This window comes from Monomorium pharaonis, chromosome 1 (assembly GCF_013373865.1).
Source record: "Monomorium pharaonis isolate MP-MQ-018 chromosome 1, ASM1337386v2, whole genome shotgun sequence".
Classification (NCBI taxonomy): domain Eukaryota; kingdom Metazoa; phylum Arthropoda; class Insecta; order Hymenoptera; family Formicidae; genus Monomorium; species Monomorium pharaonis.
This window is the reverse complement of record NC_050467.1, coordinates 24,534,523-24,549,595: the sequence shown is the minus strand read 5'-3', so window position 1 is coordinate 24,549,595 and position 15,073 is coordinate 24,534,523. Positions and strand designations below refer to the sequence as shown.

General features: G+C 35.8%; 3 protein-coding genes and 1 long non-coding RNA gene across 5 annotated transcripts; 2 read left to right on the top strand and 2 right to left on the bottom strand.

Annotated features, from left to right (window-relative positions):
- Positions 1-418: 418 nt before the first annotated feature.
- Positions 419-2,598, top strand: LOC105835419 (39S ribosomal protein L21, mitochondrial). Its single transcript, XM_012678698.2, has 5 exons — positions 419-577; positions 940-1,065; positions 1,195-1,515; positions 1,587-1,763; positions 2,109-2,598. Exons 1-4 carry the CDS (start codon positions 478-480, stop codon positions 1,685-1,687), a joined length of 648 nt encoding a protein of 215 aa, XP_012534152.1. The 5' UTR covers positions 419-477; the 3' UTR covers positions 1,688-1,763; positions 2,109-2,598.
- Positions 2,467-8,329, top strand: LOC105835417 (N-acetyl-D-glucosamine kinase). 2 transcript variants are annotated; one of them, XM_028192055.1, is made up of 7 exons: positions 2,467-2,597; positions 4,345-4,528; positions 5,747-5,831; positions 6,036-6,134; positions 6,491-6,743; positions 7,176-7,474; positions 7,605-7,986. In XM_028192055.1, the coding sequence occupies exons 2-7, from the start codon at positions 4,434-4,436 to the stop codon at positions 7,953-7,955; spliced, it is 1,182 nt and encodes a 393-aa protein (XP_028047856.1). In that variant the 5' UTR covers positions 2,467-2,597; positions 4,345-4,433; the 3' UTR covers positions 7,956-7,986. The 2 variants fall into 2 exon arrangements, with proteins under 2 accessions (XP_028047856.1, XP_036139803.1); XM_036283910.1 differs by lacking the exon at positions 2,467-2,597 and adding an exon at positions 2,608-3,376 and having other exon boundaries at positions 7,605-8,329.
- Positions 5,098-6,634, bottom strand: LOC114254829. Its single transcript, XR_004962567.1, has 2 exons — positions 6,499-6,634; positions 5,098-5,630 (listed from the first exon to the last, which is right to left on the bottom strand). It is a non-coding gene; the product is annotated as an uncharacterized LOC114254829 (long non-coding RNA).
- A 391-nt stretch (positions 8,330-8,720) lies between the features above and the next one.
- On the bottom strand, positions 8,721-13,998 carry LOC105829534. Its single transcript, XM_028192050.2, is given in 6 exon segments — positions 8,721-9,979; positions 10,203-10,622; positions 10,714-10,930; positions 11,018-11,840; positions 11,843-12,395; positions 13,464-13,998. Coding segments are annotated over 6 exon segments (2,349 nt in total). The 5' UTR covers positions 13,602-13,998; the 3' UTR covers positions 8,721-9,781.
- Positions 13,999-15,073: the final 1,075 nt, after the last annotated feature.

Here is a 15,073-nt window from a genome sequence, read left to right as displayed (position 1 = left end):
TGGAGTCCCACGTGACTGTTTGATGGCTTGTACTTTTTGTACTCAGTACATCTTCACTTTTTCCCTCCTTCAACATCCGAATATTTTGGCTCTGCGTTTCAAAATTGCTGTCAGTACTGAAAATAAAGCGTGGTACTTTGCCCCTGGAGGACCGATAATCCAAAGAGCAAAAAAGAAGAAGAGGAAGTACTGAAAATTTTATAATATATGTATGTAACGGAAACTATAGATTTTCAGACTGCAATTTTGAAACACAGCCTTTATATTTTGGGGATTTCAAATAAAACGAACAAACTAATGTCTAAAGAAATTATGTACAGCGAATTAAATAAAATAAACTTTTGTAACTTAATTTTTCTAATTTTGTTTTGAAAACTAGGCGAGAAAATCACTTATTCACTGCTCGCTCATTGATCTGCTTTACCTGCTGAACGCGCGCACCGGCCACCGAATCATATATCGCCGTTGCGTACCACGATGGCGACTTTACTCGGTTTCTCGAGACTCTTTAGTTATGTGACGAGTAATTGTCTGAGAAGAGTGGCACCGATCGCGATTTGCAAGCAATATTATCCCGGTACGTAATTACGAATTGTGATTATGTGGAAACTGTGCAGCAAAGACAACCTCTCTCTCGAATGCAAACATAACCTTTCTACTACTCGCAGTTTTCAAGGCCTTTAATTTTAAAAGTCTATAATATCGCTATTTTGTCAGATTGAAATTTTACGACAAATCTATTGATGTAATTTCAAGAATTTTATATGCAATTTTCTACATAGATATATAAAGAAATTAAAAGAATTATATTTTGTTTTATTAAAGTTTCATGGTAAATGTATTAACATTATTTTATATTTAAATTTTAACATAAAATACATAAAACAAAAAAATTTACATGACGCAAGAAAGATATTGAGAAATAATCTTTTGTTTCAGCATTAAGATTGTGGGAGATACCAATAGCAGGATATCGGACATTTAAACCACCATATATGAGATCAGTTCCGGATTATCAAACAGAAATACAAGAGTGGGATGAAGAAAGAGAGAAAATATGTACCGGTTTGTAATATAATTATTTTACATAAGACAAATAAAAACCTCTTATCTTATTATTAATTTCTATAAATTTGTATGAACAGTGTTCAATTTTTATGAGAGAGTGGTTACAAAAAATATTTTATTTTGCAGATGTAACAAATGAAATCAACAATCAGATTGCAAGCGACATGACCGGCCGTATGTTCGCAATTGTGCAAGTATGTGGAAAACAGTTTAAGGTAACGGAACACGACATTATAATTATTGAAGGATTCTGGCCACCAAACATAGGCGATAAGCTGAAACTGGAGAAAGTATTGCTGGTTGGCAGTAAAGACTTTACCCTCATAGGCAGACCAATCCTGAATAGAGAATTGGTTTCTATCGACGCAACGGTTATAGAGAAAACTCTGTCCCACACAAAAACTCGGTTCAGATTTCGACCAAGAAAACAGTATCGTCGTATAAATTGTAAGATAACAAGAAACGATATTATCTTTCGCTCCTCACTTTATTTAATTAATGTTCTTTCTATCTTTCAGTCTACAGAATACAGCACACAATGCTGCGGATTAATTCCATAAGGATAAACAGCAACATTGACGAGAAGAAAGAAGTGGAAGGATTAGATAGAATATATTAACATCTGTATATGTATATATATATATATTAATAAAAGCAATACGCCTAAACATATCCTCTAAGTATCAGAATAGAAGGTAAAATTACTTATTTCAAGTCTAACAATATTATGAATATAATTTGATAAAAAACAGTAATTTTTAGAGATTTACAAATTAAATTTTTTTAATAAAGCGTTCAGAAATTATCTTTTATAATTGATCACAATTAACAAAAATTCCTTATACGTAATATATTTTCTAATTCAAAACGAGACGATTTCATCATTTAAACGTATTAAGTAATTAAGTTATCGCCATAATTTGGCAAAATTTATAAAGAATTTTTTTTTAGCAAGATTCTTTTGCTAAAATTGAAACAAGAGTTTAATTTCATATAATTTATTTATTACCACCTTATTAATTTCGTCACTCTTCCGTCAGATCGATGATCCGAAATCCCGCAATCCTGACTTTTGGTTCAATGACATCGCGGAAGCATGCGCCTGTGGACAGTGTGGACTATAGACACGCGAGGCGATGTGTAGGATCCGCGGTGGGGTGGATGGCTTCGGCGAGTGGAGCGGAGCGGTGACGACGACGTCGGCAGTGACGGGAGCAGCGTCGCGCGGCGCGGTCGATCGTGTTTCGTTTCTTCGGCAGGAGAGAAAAACGATCGGCAGCTTTCATTTACGCCGCCACGAGACGGCAATTTCTAAGGATTTATACGCGCGACACGCACTCCGCACTTTCCGAGACACGGAAGTATCTCGCGCGGAATTTTTTTTCTATTTTTTGGAAGATTCGGTGAAAAGAACGTTTTCCACCGTTGGCACGCATGCCAGGCACTAAACGTACTCTTTCTCTTTTGCTGTCAGCCTGTTCCCTCAGCACCGAAGGTACCCGGCACCGAAGGAGAGCGGGAGTCTCGTGGTGAGTTTCTAACCATACCGAGCTCCGGGAAAATCGGGGAGAGCCGAGCGTGTTCTTCAACGATTCTGGTTTATCTGGAACCGGTTTCAAGGACGCGCGCGCGCGCGATTTTTCCCGGACGGGGACATTTCAAATGCCTTTCGCCCGGTCAACCCGCTCTATTTAGAATCGCGATTCTCTTTCTTGAAGTGAGTCAGAACTTGAGGAAACATTATCTCAAATTATATTGATATATCTTTCCTAACTTGCACTTTGACCTTCTTTCTTGTAAACGTTACATTAAGTGAGATTAAAAACTTAACATTTCTTAAATCATTTACATTTTTTAAATTATAATTGTTTACTTTTTTCGTCAACTTTGGAATTAACCACTGCTTTGAATAATGAGTATACCTCTTCTATATGTAATTTATGTCTATAATTACTTTTTTTTCTTATAAGCAACTTTTAGAAATAAGAATTACATAAAGTAAAATTAAAAATTTAGGAAGGTTTTTTTTACCTCTTTTAAATTACAATATTTTTTATATATTTCTTTTATCACAATGATCTCGTGTTTACTTTGCTAGTTTGACAACTTGTCGGGATTAGTCGCCACGTGTGCGGATAGGTGAAGTGCGCCTGTCGGAACGCAGGCATTCGCGGTTTCCGCGCGAAAAAGAACAGAGACAAGAAACGAGCTATCAATTCAATAAAACGGCACTGCACAATTTGCCACTCGTCGTTCAATAGCATGCTGAATATAATCAACTCCATCCGCAATTGCGGAGCGGAAGAGCGTAAGGGGTTAACAATAAGTATATCGCTTCTCGGAAAGTGAAGATGTGTGAGGCACATATTCCCTCCCTCTTGTCTAGAGGCGACAGTGTTCATTTCGCTATTTCAGCAATCTATTTCCGAATGACTATACACGTATCTTTATCTCCCGATATATGCTCCGTAAAGATAAAGCGCTTTTTAGCATAAAGGGACCACGACTTTATGTGAGCAAATCTTCACACTTGTTCGTATGCAAGAGCGTTCGATCTTAACGTAAAACTATGTGCGTATTATGTGCTGATGATTAGTGTCGTTTCAGCTTTTGTGTTCTTCCTCGTTCTCGTATACCGGAAATTTGTCGTTAAGTAAAAAAAACATACTGCGATCGTAAATTGATCATAAAAAGACTATCTGATCTACAGCGGGAAGTATGATATCCGTTCGAATAACAATATTTTATCAATCCAATGACTTCGGCGATTAAATTTGATTATAACATTAATGATAAAAACGATAATAACTATATATAACTGTGAAGTTATAATTGAGAATTAATATTTTGCTATATTTGGTAAAACATTGTACATAATCATTTCCATTGTCACGTTTCCAAATTTCTGTAAGAAATTTAAATGTTAGAAAGCTGTTAAAAGTTCAAATTTATTATATCATAACCCAGACAGTATAAAACATTTTTCATAAGTATTTACAAAAATTTTTATATCTTTCTTGTAAATGTTTTAAAAATATTTTATAAATATTTTGTTTTCTGGGAAATAACGTTACTTAGAATGCCGTTTCCTCTCGTTATTCGATTAACTTATTAATTGCTTAAATTATTTTGCTGATAAATAAATTTCATCCCGCAATGCTATCCCACTGCTATCCCGTCATATTCAGATCCTGCCAAATCTTCCTCGTGAGACGTCTGCATCAACCTTCGAAATTTGCCGCAAAAATCTGAACAAGTAATTTTGAAAAATGTTAGGAAAGAAAAAAGGCAAGAAGGCGAAGAAGCAGGAAAAGAAGATCGTAGATGAGCATCAGTTGCGCAGGGACCTGAGGGAGCAGACGAAGATGATGATGCCCGCAGACGTGGTGCAGGAAGCTGCGATATCCACGCAAATCAAGCCACAATACTCCGAAGATATTAGGATTGGCGGTGTAGAGGGGTGAGTTTTTTCTTCTCTCACTCATCACCTATTTAATTAATTAAATCTTCTTGTGCACGCTCCTGTAACAAAGTGAAATTCCGTCAAATAAACATCTTTCGAGACAATTAAAATTTATCTATTGTCATATAAAGAGAATAGAATAATGTGATCACCTCCTACGTGGGAAATCTTGGATATAATGTCATACTCTATCACACGTCGTTTAAAAATCAATCCGGAAAACTTGGATGTAATAGCGATGTTGTAAATTATATATCTCACTTTCGTTCCATTTGCGATTTTATCTATTGAAATCTAAATGGCATGATTGATACCGCTTTTAATCCCAAGATCGTTGCCGATCAATAATTTGTATGTGCATTTCAGATATTTCCTTCGCAACGTCTTTTCGTAATATTCTTCATAGTAATTCGTAGCGCTCTCTACTGTACTATTTATCTTATCATGGCATAATTACGCTTATTTAAAGCAGCTATTTTTACCTTTATCAAGAGGAACTTTGAAAGAAGAATGCAAATATGACAGTGCTATAACTCACAGAATTGTTATTGCGCAGATAAGCAAAATTTTTCGGGTTTTTAATAGTAAATGAGATGCAATAAATGTTTCATGATACGTTATAGTTGACAGTCTACAAATTGTAAAAAAGAAGCGAAATTAATCAACTGTATATGAATCAAAATTAAAAAAAAAACATGAAGTACATTGTATATCTCTCTACATCGCGCGATAATATTTCTGAATCTAAAGTGGCTTTAATTTAATGATTTTGAATAAAAATGAACGATCACATATGTCATTTTTTCTCTCTTTCTCGAGACATAGATATTTTAATTTATCTTTTAGTTTTATATGTTATAACATTTAATAATTTGTTTATTCCGGATATTGAATCAGTTTTGTAGTTGTGAAAAAGAAAAAAGAGAGACATTTCTCGCATTGATAACAGCAATCAGGGTTCATTAAGCCGAGTCATGTATATCTCTCGCTGAGTGGCTATGTCGATGTGTATCTTCGTTTGTTAAGAAAATAATCGAGTTATTGAATAAACCATTATTGATTATGTAACAGGTTACGGAGTCTACATATACAGAATAATCTGAAAAAAAGAGAAAAATTCAGATACACAGTATTAAAAGAATAAAAACAAGAAATATTTATTGCATGTAATCGATCAACACTACGCTCATTAATTATCAATTAATTAATTTTCAGAGGCGCTACACACTCCACACTTGTAATACTTGACGGCAAAGGTGCGAGGCTAACTGAAGTTAAAGGACCGCATACAAATCATTGGGTGACTAAAAAAAGATATACAAATAGATTATCTTTAAAGTGCTGTGCGAATGTCAAGGAAAATTGACATAATTTTTCATTTACGAATGAGTTTTTTTAAATCAAATCCACAGCACTTTCAAAATCAACGATTCCAATAATTATAGAAATGTTTTAGTCATTGGAAAGTTATCTCAAACAAAGGAGTGTACAGATTTATTTCTAGGTAATCGGAATAGATGAGGCAGCCGCGAGACTCAGCGCGATGATCGAGAAGGGTAAACAAAATCTAGATATACCGGAAACCATTCCTTTAGATTGCGTAGTAAGTAAAAATCAAGTATTTTGTTTATCTAATTACTCTTTAATTTAAATTAATTTAGCTTAACGCAACATTTAACTAAATTAATTTTTTGTTCAACTTTGAATGTTTAATTGAATTATTTTACATTAATTTTAACTTAATTCAGCTAAAAAAAATTAACTTATACAATGCTCTCTGATAATTATTTACACGCACTTACAATAATTATAATAACAAATATATTAAACACATCTAAGCGCTACGTTAATGATATTGAAATAAAGGTATTTAAATCTGCGATTTCAAATTTAGAATCTTTAAAATTAATTTTAATCTTCGGAAGAGAAAATTCGCTCAGCGATTTTTTTCTTTGACAGGGACTTACTTTAAGCGGTTGCGAGGAGGAAACCACCAATCGTAAACTTGTGGAAACTTTGTTGAAAACATATCCACAATCTGCCAAGGACTACGTAATCGGCTCCGATACTCTTGGCAGCATTAGGACTGGCTTGGAAACCGGTGGAATTGTGTTGATTGCTGGAACTGGCAGCAATGCTTTACTGCTCAATCCGGATGGAAAGACTCACGGTTGCGGAGGATGGGGACACATGATGGGCGACGAAGGAGGGGGTACATATTGTTTATTGTGAAAGAACACAATGTTAATTTGAAAATTAAGTTTAAAATTAAATTCTGCGTTATTAGATTTAGGATAGATACAAATAGATAACGGATTAAGGGCCAGTTGTTCCAACTTCTTGGTGAACTTACCTACCACATAAGCATATGTCTATCTTCATTTCTTTTCTTAAATAAATAAAGACAAACATATATTTATCTGATAGGTAAGTTTACCAAGAAGTTGGAACAACCGACCCTAAATAATAGAACAAATTTAGAATTCTTAAACTTAATTTTTTCTTGTAAATAAAATGAAATTCATAAATAATATTCTATTCCCCTGACAACAATGATCTAAACTCGAATTCCTTCGATAATCTACATTTAATCTACAATTTTTGACACGAGCTATAATTATTTTTTTCTGTTAATTATTTCAAGCTTACTGGATCGCCCACCGCGCTTGTAAATATGTATTCGACGATATTGACGGTTTAGTGGAAGCACCAGAACCAATAAGCTACGTATGGCCAGCAATGAGAAGTTATTTTAATGTGAATGATAGAAACAGTATATTACCGTATCTATATGCGAACTTTGACAAAAGCACTATTGGCGAGTTCACCAAAGAAATCGCAATCGGGTGCGAAAAGGACGACCCGCTGTGTCTGAAGCTCTTTGAGGAAGCTGGACAAGTTCTGGCAAAGCATGTTAACGCCGTTTCAAAGAAGGCCCATAACGTCAGTATCTCAGCTATAAACGAAATGAAATGATCTAACTTATATGAACACAAATAAAACCTTATAACGAAAAAAAAAAATTTATTGTAAAATCTGCCAACGTTTTTGCTTAAATTGTGATTTTTTTCAGGATCTCAAACTGGCTCACGGTGGCTTAAAGGTGATCTGCGTCGGATCTGTATGGAAATCGTGGAAATACATGAAAAACGGTTTCATGAATGAGATTCACAACAAGCGTCTCGTGGACGAGTTGAGTCTACTGCATTTAACGACAACGTCGGCATTAGGCGCCTGTTATCTGGCCGCGGAAAAGATTAATTGTCCATTTGCCAAGCCATATGACAGCAACGTCGAAATCTTTTTTCATTATAAGCGCGATCATTATCCAGAAATGCGAAAAACAGAACATTCGATAGAATTAAAAAATCAAACATCCGATTGCAACAATGCTTACGTTCACGGAAATGGAGAAAGTACATGATAAGACATAAATAAATAAGTTTTGAAAATTATACTAGCGCTTTTTTAACCATTGAAATATTTTACCTGCAAATATATTGCAAAAAGTAACAAACGGATTATCTCGCACAATTAATAATAGGAAAGATTTAAGTTCCTGATTGGAGCGATTATGAAGTGCAGATTTAGCAAGTCTAAATATACGATTGATAAGGCACACAGATTTGTGAAAAATGAAAGAATCGCTTTTGTAAAAATTACAGATTGTAAATATCGATTTAACATGTATATAAATTTTTTAAGAAACCAAAAGCAATATAAATTTTGTTGCGTTGTTGAAAAATGACATATCTTAATGTATTTCATAAACTTGAAAAATATATACAGGGTAACAAAGAACTAAACAATATTTTCTTCGATCGTAATCGAGATATGGATTTTGTTTCCTCTATATGCACCAAATTTCACACGATAAAAGAATGGGACTGAAAGCCATCTGGGATACGGCTTGGAGCTTTATATCATGGATTCTCTTACTATTCATTAAAATCGTATTGTATGTGCTTGTATCTCTCCTCGGTTTGATATTCTTCGCGGGTTGTGTCGGTGCGATAGTAATCCTCGTTATGTACCTTTTCGGCCAACTTCCAACAAACGAACGCAGATGATAAGGGATGAATTTGGTAAGTGATATAACAATTGATCATTACTACATTGAGTATGAATACAAAAAAAGTTTCATTTACGTGTTAAGAAGCTTATCACCGGTGTAAAATTACGTGGCAGCCTTTTTTGAAAAATATATTTATATCAGAGTATATCACAATTTATCTTGTGTACATTGCAACAACATACATATATAAGTATAATATCCCTCTCTCTTATTTACATATAGACTCTGACTAAACTACCATAATTTGAGTTTGCATTGAAAACTCATTTTTTTTAAACAAATTTTTAACGACACAATTACAATGAATTAGAAGTATGTTTTAAGATTTCATAAGTGTTTAGAAACATGCTTACGAAATTGTAAAATATACTTACAATACACTTATTTTGTATAATTTTACTATATATATATATATATAGAATATATGAGCACAGGCCTTGTGACATTAAATAACAATCATTTGCTTAAAATTTAACGATTCACATATTTAAAAAAATATATATAATTACATATTTAATTATTTCTCAACAGAAAACGTGATCAAAACAGCCACTTAGGAATTATTATGCTGTCGTTGTATGCGTATATTTATTCTCAGTACGCAATGAGAATGTGATATAGAGTTCAAAAGATACTCCACGAAATACTTAATGATATAATGTGCTTGCTACAAAACGAAATATCTTTATTGATAATTATGGCGCTCTTACCGTATTAGTAATCCAGTTTGATCAACTTTACTCGAATCGACGCGTAAATAGCTCACCGTTTCGCTTGTGATGAGAGTTATTAAACTACCACAGACATTGATTTGTATCAATATCTATGTTCTTAATTTCTAGCAACTTTTATGTATGGCTCGCGTTTCAGTTTTTACGTTAAACGTATTTCGATATTTTACACATGGTCTTCATTCCACGTGAAGATATTAAAAAATGTATTGCTACACGATATCGTTTATACAAGGAGGCAATGTAGTTGAAGTTTTACTTATAATAATCACATTTTCACATAAATATCCGGATCGGCGATAGCCATCGCGCGATTTCCTTAAGGAAGATTAACCTTAAAAATACATTGTGGCACGAGTGCAGTACTCGAATACACTCGAATGCATAGTTCAATTTCCCCATTATACACATAAAGTAGAAACTCTTGACTTTACAAGCTAGTAATCAGTGCTTTAAATCGAATATTTCTATAAGTAGCGGTTCTACACTGGATGGATTAACATTCAAATAAACTCCCACAACTTCATCGTTCAGTTTATGGAGTTCAGAAATCTTTTGTATTAATTTGAGGAATGTAGACTTAGCTTCGCAACCAGGATAAACACTCTCTAGATATCGTCTGAGGAGATAATAGTAGGAATTCTAGAACAGAGAATAAATCGATAAAAAAATATAATCTAACAAATTCTCCAAATATTTTACAGGTACAAAAAAAATTTGCCAAAAAATTTATAAATGATTACTAACTTTCATATTGCTCCATATTGTTTTAACTTTATGTAAATCACTTAAAATTATATATATTTTAATATATAAAAATGGATTCAAATAATATATTACTTAAAAAATGTTTAATATGATTTACCTGCTCCAATTTAATAACATCCCCATGCACAACTCTCGGTCTATCAGGCGTAAATAAGGCGATCGCACTTAAAATCAAAATGATGTTTTCATCCCGCCATCGGGGATCGAATGTTCTGACGAATCTCGCGTGCTCCGCATACAAGTTTCCTTTCGCTTCTTTTAAGACGTCAACTTTAATATTCGACATGCTCTCTTGGCTATGGGGTATTTTCCACATGTCTTTATCTGGATCATAATTAATGGCTGATCTTAAGATCATCATTTCCGTGCAACCGCCTTTTAACAGAGCCAATTGATCCTCCTGACACATATTCTTAAAGGCGTTTATTTTCTTGGACATCTTTATCAAGCGTCTAATCGCTATAGCCGTCAAATTTATAACATCCAACAACATTGGATCAGATTGTCCAAAATTATTCTACAAATAAATACATTTTGTGACTGCCCATACTATCCATCTTATGGCTAAATTGGGCGTATACGAGACTTTAGAATTTTAAATGCGTTACCTTGAATTTGCACTCCTCGCCAACCAAATTTGTTATGTCATCGTCCAACGGAGCTAATAACGCTTTATTAGCAACTATCAGCTCGTTCAATTTCGCTCTCTCAGCATCATTCAATTCCCTGCTACTTTGATTACCACCAAAACTAGAAAATGCTGAATATTCTAACTTGATGGCTTCACACAAGATAGATTCTATAGAATTAGCGGCAATTGGTATTCTAAAAGAAATATTCAATTTAAATAATGAGTTTCGTGGCGAGTAATTAAAATATATATTACAACATTCAATACATATTACGATTTACCTTTGAACATCCTGGAGAACATCTTTAGTAACGTCGGCTGTATTTTTATTCCAATCCGTATTTGTGCTAGATTCCAAATTTTGATTTTTGCACTCCTCCGCGTTACGGTTCGTAATCAGGTCAGTCAGAATCGGATTTTCTATATGACTCCCTTTAGACTTCACAGGCCCATACCTGGAATCACCTGAGCTGCCATTACTACTCTCTGGAACGTCTTTCGACTGGACCTTCGTTTTGGCATCACGGTCACGCCTGGCGATTGTCGTATCGATTGTGTCGTGTTCCTCCAAGAATTGCGTGATACACGGATCTGCCGCTAGACACGTGGCCATATCGGGATCAGTTATAATCTTCATTATTACCTTCTGATCTTGAAATATCTTCGCGACTAAATTTGGATTATTGACGAATTTTGTCAACAAGCCAGGATCTTGCTTGAACTTTGCGACCAAATTGTTACCGCTCGAACACGTTTCCTTCGGCTTCTGGCATATCGACGTCTCCTCTTTCGCGAGTTGCACGTGCGATGGCGAATTTAAATCATTGGACTGACTCGTTCCGCTGTGCGTTGTGCATAGAGGATCAATGTACATAGAGGAATTTTGTTCAGAAGTTTGGTCGAATTTGGAGTAATTAGGCGTATTTTCCTCGAATGTGGACCCGTAGTTCGATGATTCATGATTGACGTCTACAAACTCTGAACTAAATTGCAACGAATTCTGCTCGTATTTTCCCGCGCTTGGAGAAGAGCTCTTGTCCGGTCCTATACTCTGAAGCGCAACGTTAAGATCGGTGAATCTCGCGCGGCTGTAAACAGATAATCTCTAATTAATTTCATTTCTTCGTCGTTTTCTGTATGCCAAACAAGCTGTCCGTACCTCGCGAGATTAGATCTCGAACCGTGAGCGGACTCCTTTAGCATGTCCAACGTCTTCGTTTCGGCGATATTCGTGTTCTCCGGTGGACTCGAGGGACTCGGCACGCTCGCCGCCGTTACCGGGCTCATACTCTCGACGACGTTTTGCCTGTTATTACTGCTGCTATCTAGATCCGTGTACTTTTTGTCAGACTCCCAAAAATACGTTTCCGTCGACATCGTCGACGCGACCGAATTAACCGACATCGACGTGTCCTCGAACGTACAGTCGTTTACACAGTCCTTCTTAATTTTCGACGTTTTGCCATTACTATCGGACTGAGATCGTTTCTTCGCGCGGTTCTTCTCAATCTTCTTGCGCTTTAGGACCTTGTCCTCCTCAGACATGATGTACTCCTTGCGCATGCCAATACTGAAGCACTTGTCCAGGCGGCATTTTTGACAAAATCGTCTGGTTATGGTTGTGATGGTACAGTTTTCCGTGAAGGGGCATTTAAAGTCCTGTAATGAGAACATGTTTTTCTTTGATGTAATGTAAAACTATGTTATTTTATTAATAAACTCAAAAAATAAAATTAAATAACAAAATTAAAATTATTGATATTGATTACAACAAAAATAAAATTATTGATATCTTTATCCATCCATTTTCAATTTCATAAATAAATCATTATAATTTTCCATTAATCTGTTAAATGGAAACTTTTAAATATAGAAATGCATTAATATTTGAAAATAATTAAATCTTATCCAATGCTTTTAAGCCTACTGTTAAAATAAATTTGTGTGCAAATCTGTTGCTTTGGAAATTAATCACTGCATCTTCTATATACACATCCGTTATTAATCTTTTGGAGGTCAAACGAGATATGTCGATGTATTTTTATCATCCCATGAAAAAATTGTGTACACAGATAGACATAAAACGTGAATCATTTTCAATTTGGATTAGCCATAAATATACAAAGTTTCTCTTTATAATAAGATTAAAACATGGAATTATCAATTGTAGATGTGAAGATCAAAAAATTTTTTGATTTAATAATAATTTAATACTTTTTTATACTTGAATAAATTAAATTTAAATCAAATTTTTTATGATATATTTTCAAATTCTTCAGAAACAATCCAAAATATTTGATGCCCTTAATAACAGCAGTGATACCATTTTTAATATCTTTTTAATTATATATTGTATATTATTATATATGACTCATTCATAATCTGATGTTTCATGAACTTGAAGTTCATGAAGCATTAGATTGAATATGTGAGTCACATGTATAATTAAGTAATCAAGAAATAACCCAATTTATAGATAATTATTTTAAAAGCCAAAAAAGCCCCAAAAAGCCAGGAAAAACATTCTTTTTGACATTAAGATTACCACAAAAGGATGAAATTGATTTCTTTTCAAAGCAACTGCAAGCAGACGATTATGCTGCAAATTTCAGGAACTCGAAGAATTTGATTTTGAATTCAAGATTCTCTGAACATCATGAAATTGAAATCCTCTCTGACTTTCCCAGGTAAAGATGCCTCGAGTTGAAGAATGAAAGTAAAGTTCACCTTGTTCTTTAACGCGTTCCTCCTGAAGAAGGCCTTGCAGCTCTCGCAGGAGACGGCGTTGAAGTTGTAGCCGAGCGCCCGGTCGCCGCAGACTCCGCAGATCTTGTTGGCCTCCCTCGCCGGCTGTTCATCGTCCATTGCTCCTCCTGGGGCGGCGTTCTCCACGATTAGCACGTTCTTATCTTACCCGCGCAGGCACCAACATTGTCCCCGGTCTCGCGCTTCTCTCTCTCTCTTTTTCTCCCACGCCTCGTCCTCTCGCTCACGGAGCGCCGTTGACTCACGTCAACATTGTTTATCGGAGCCCGCCCGGAGGCCAGGTCGAGGCTATTTACCGATCACGACACAACATCTTCCTCCTCTTCTTCTTCCTCCTCCTCCTCTTCGTCTAACGCCCCACTCGAATCCGCGCCTACAAAAGCTCCTTAAGTGACAGTGCCGAATGAGGCGATCAATTGACAGCTCCACTTATCAACAGTTAACGAGACAGTGCGCACAAATTCGTCGTACGATCCGTTCAATCGTTCATGCCGCCATCCCTCTCTCTTTCTACCCTTTCCTCTCTCTCTCTCTCTCTCGTCCTCTCCCCGCCCTCCCCAAGCGGCTGCATCCCTCACACACGAGGCATCACTGGTCCTGGGTACCACAACAGTGCGACGAAGCGTCCCTGAAATGTAACTAGGCCTTGTTCACGTGATCGCGAGCCATTCTCGCGCGTACTTTTAAACCCGTCTTCCGAAAAGAAAGATTAATTTCCTCATGAAACTACATAGATAAAACCGCGGTATCTCAGCCATCAATTTTCGAGTGGATTTTTCAGGAATGACATTTTGTAAATGTTTATAATTAAAATTAATTAAAATCAAACCTGTGAGGAATCCCGTGCGTAGCAAACAAACAGCTGCAATATCAACAATACGCCCCGTTGACGTTATCGAGGAAAGATTACCGTTAGATAACATTTAACTTGAACGTCGCATCGGCACGTAAACATAATTCTGTTATTATGTTACGTCAGAAATATTTAATAAAAATATTAATAAAAAAAAATTAATACCTTGATATCCTATTTGTTCGGTCGCAGGCGCGTTCCCCTCCTTCAAGATCACCGAGTCCACAAGTGGTCGATATATCTACAGTCAGATATATCATCTCATGAAACTCAAGTTAACGCGAACGATATTACGATTCTACTTACATCAATTAGATTAGCTCAAAGTTCACGGACACGTACGCAATAGACGATACGAGGAGAGATAACATGTACATTACGCGAATCTATGACGGTCGATCGTCTTTCAGTTCCCGGCTGCGCGATCAAATGGGAATCGAATTCGCCCACCGAAGAAATTCCACTACGGCGCCGTACGGCGACGGCCACGACTTTTGAAATCATTTATCAATACGTCGTCCAGTGGCTCGCTCGCTGGCGTTATCGTTATCGTTCGCATTCCCGTTGGCGGACGTGATACAGTCGAGCGATGCAGACGTGTGTGCGCGAGACTGCGTTATGATTCACGTTTACAAAATTGGATCGCGTAGTTGCGTGACTGATGGGGGCGAGGAAGAGGACGAGAGACAAGGGAAAACGTAAACAGTCGCGAGGAAGC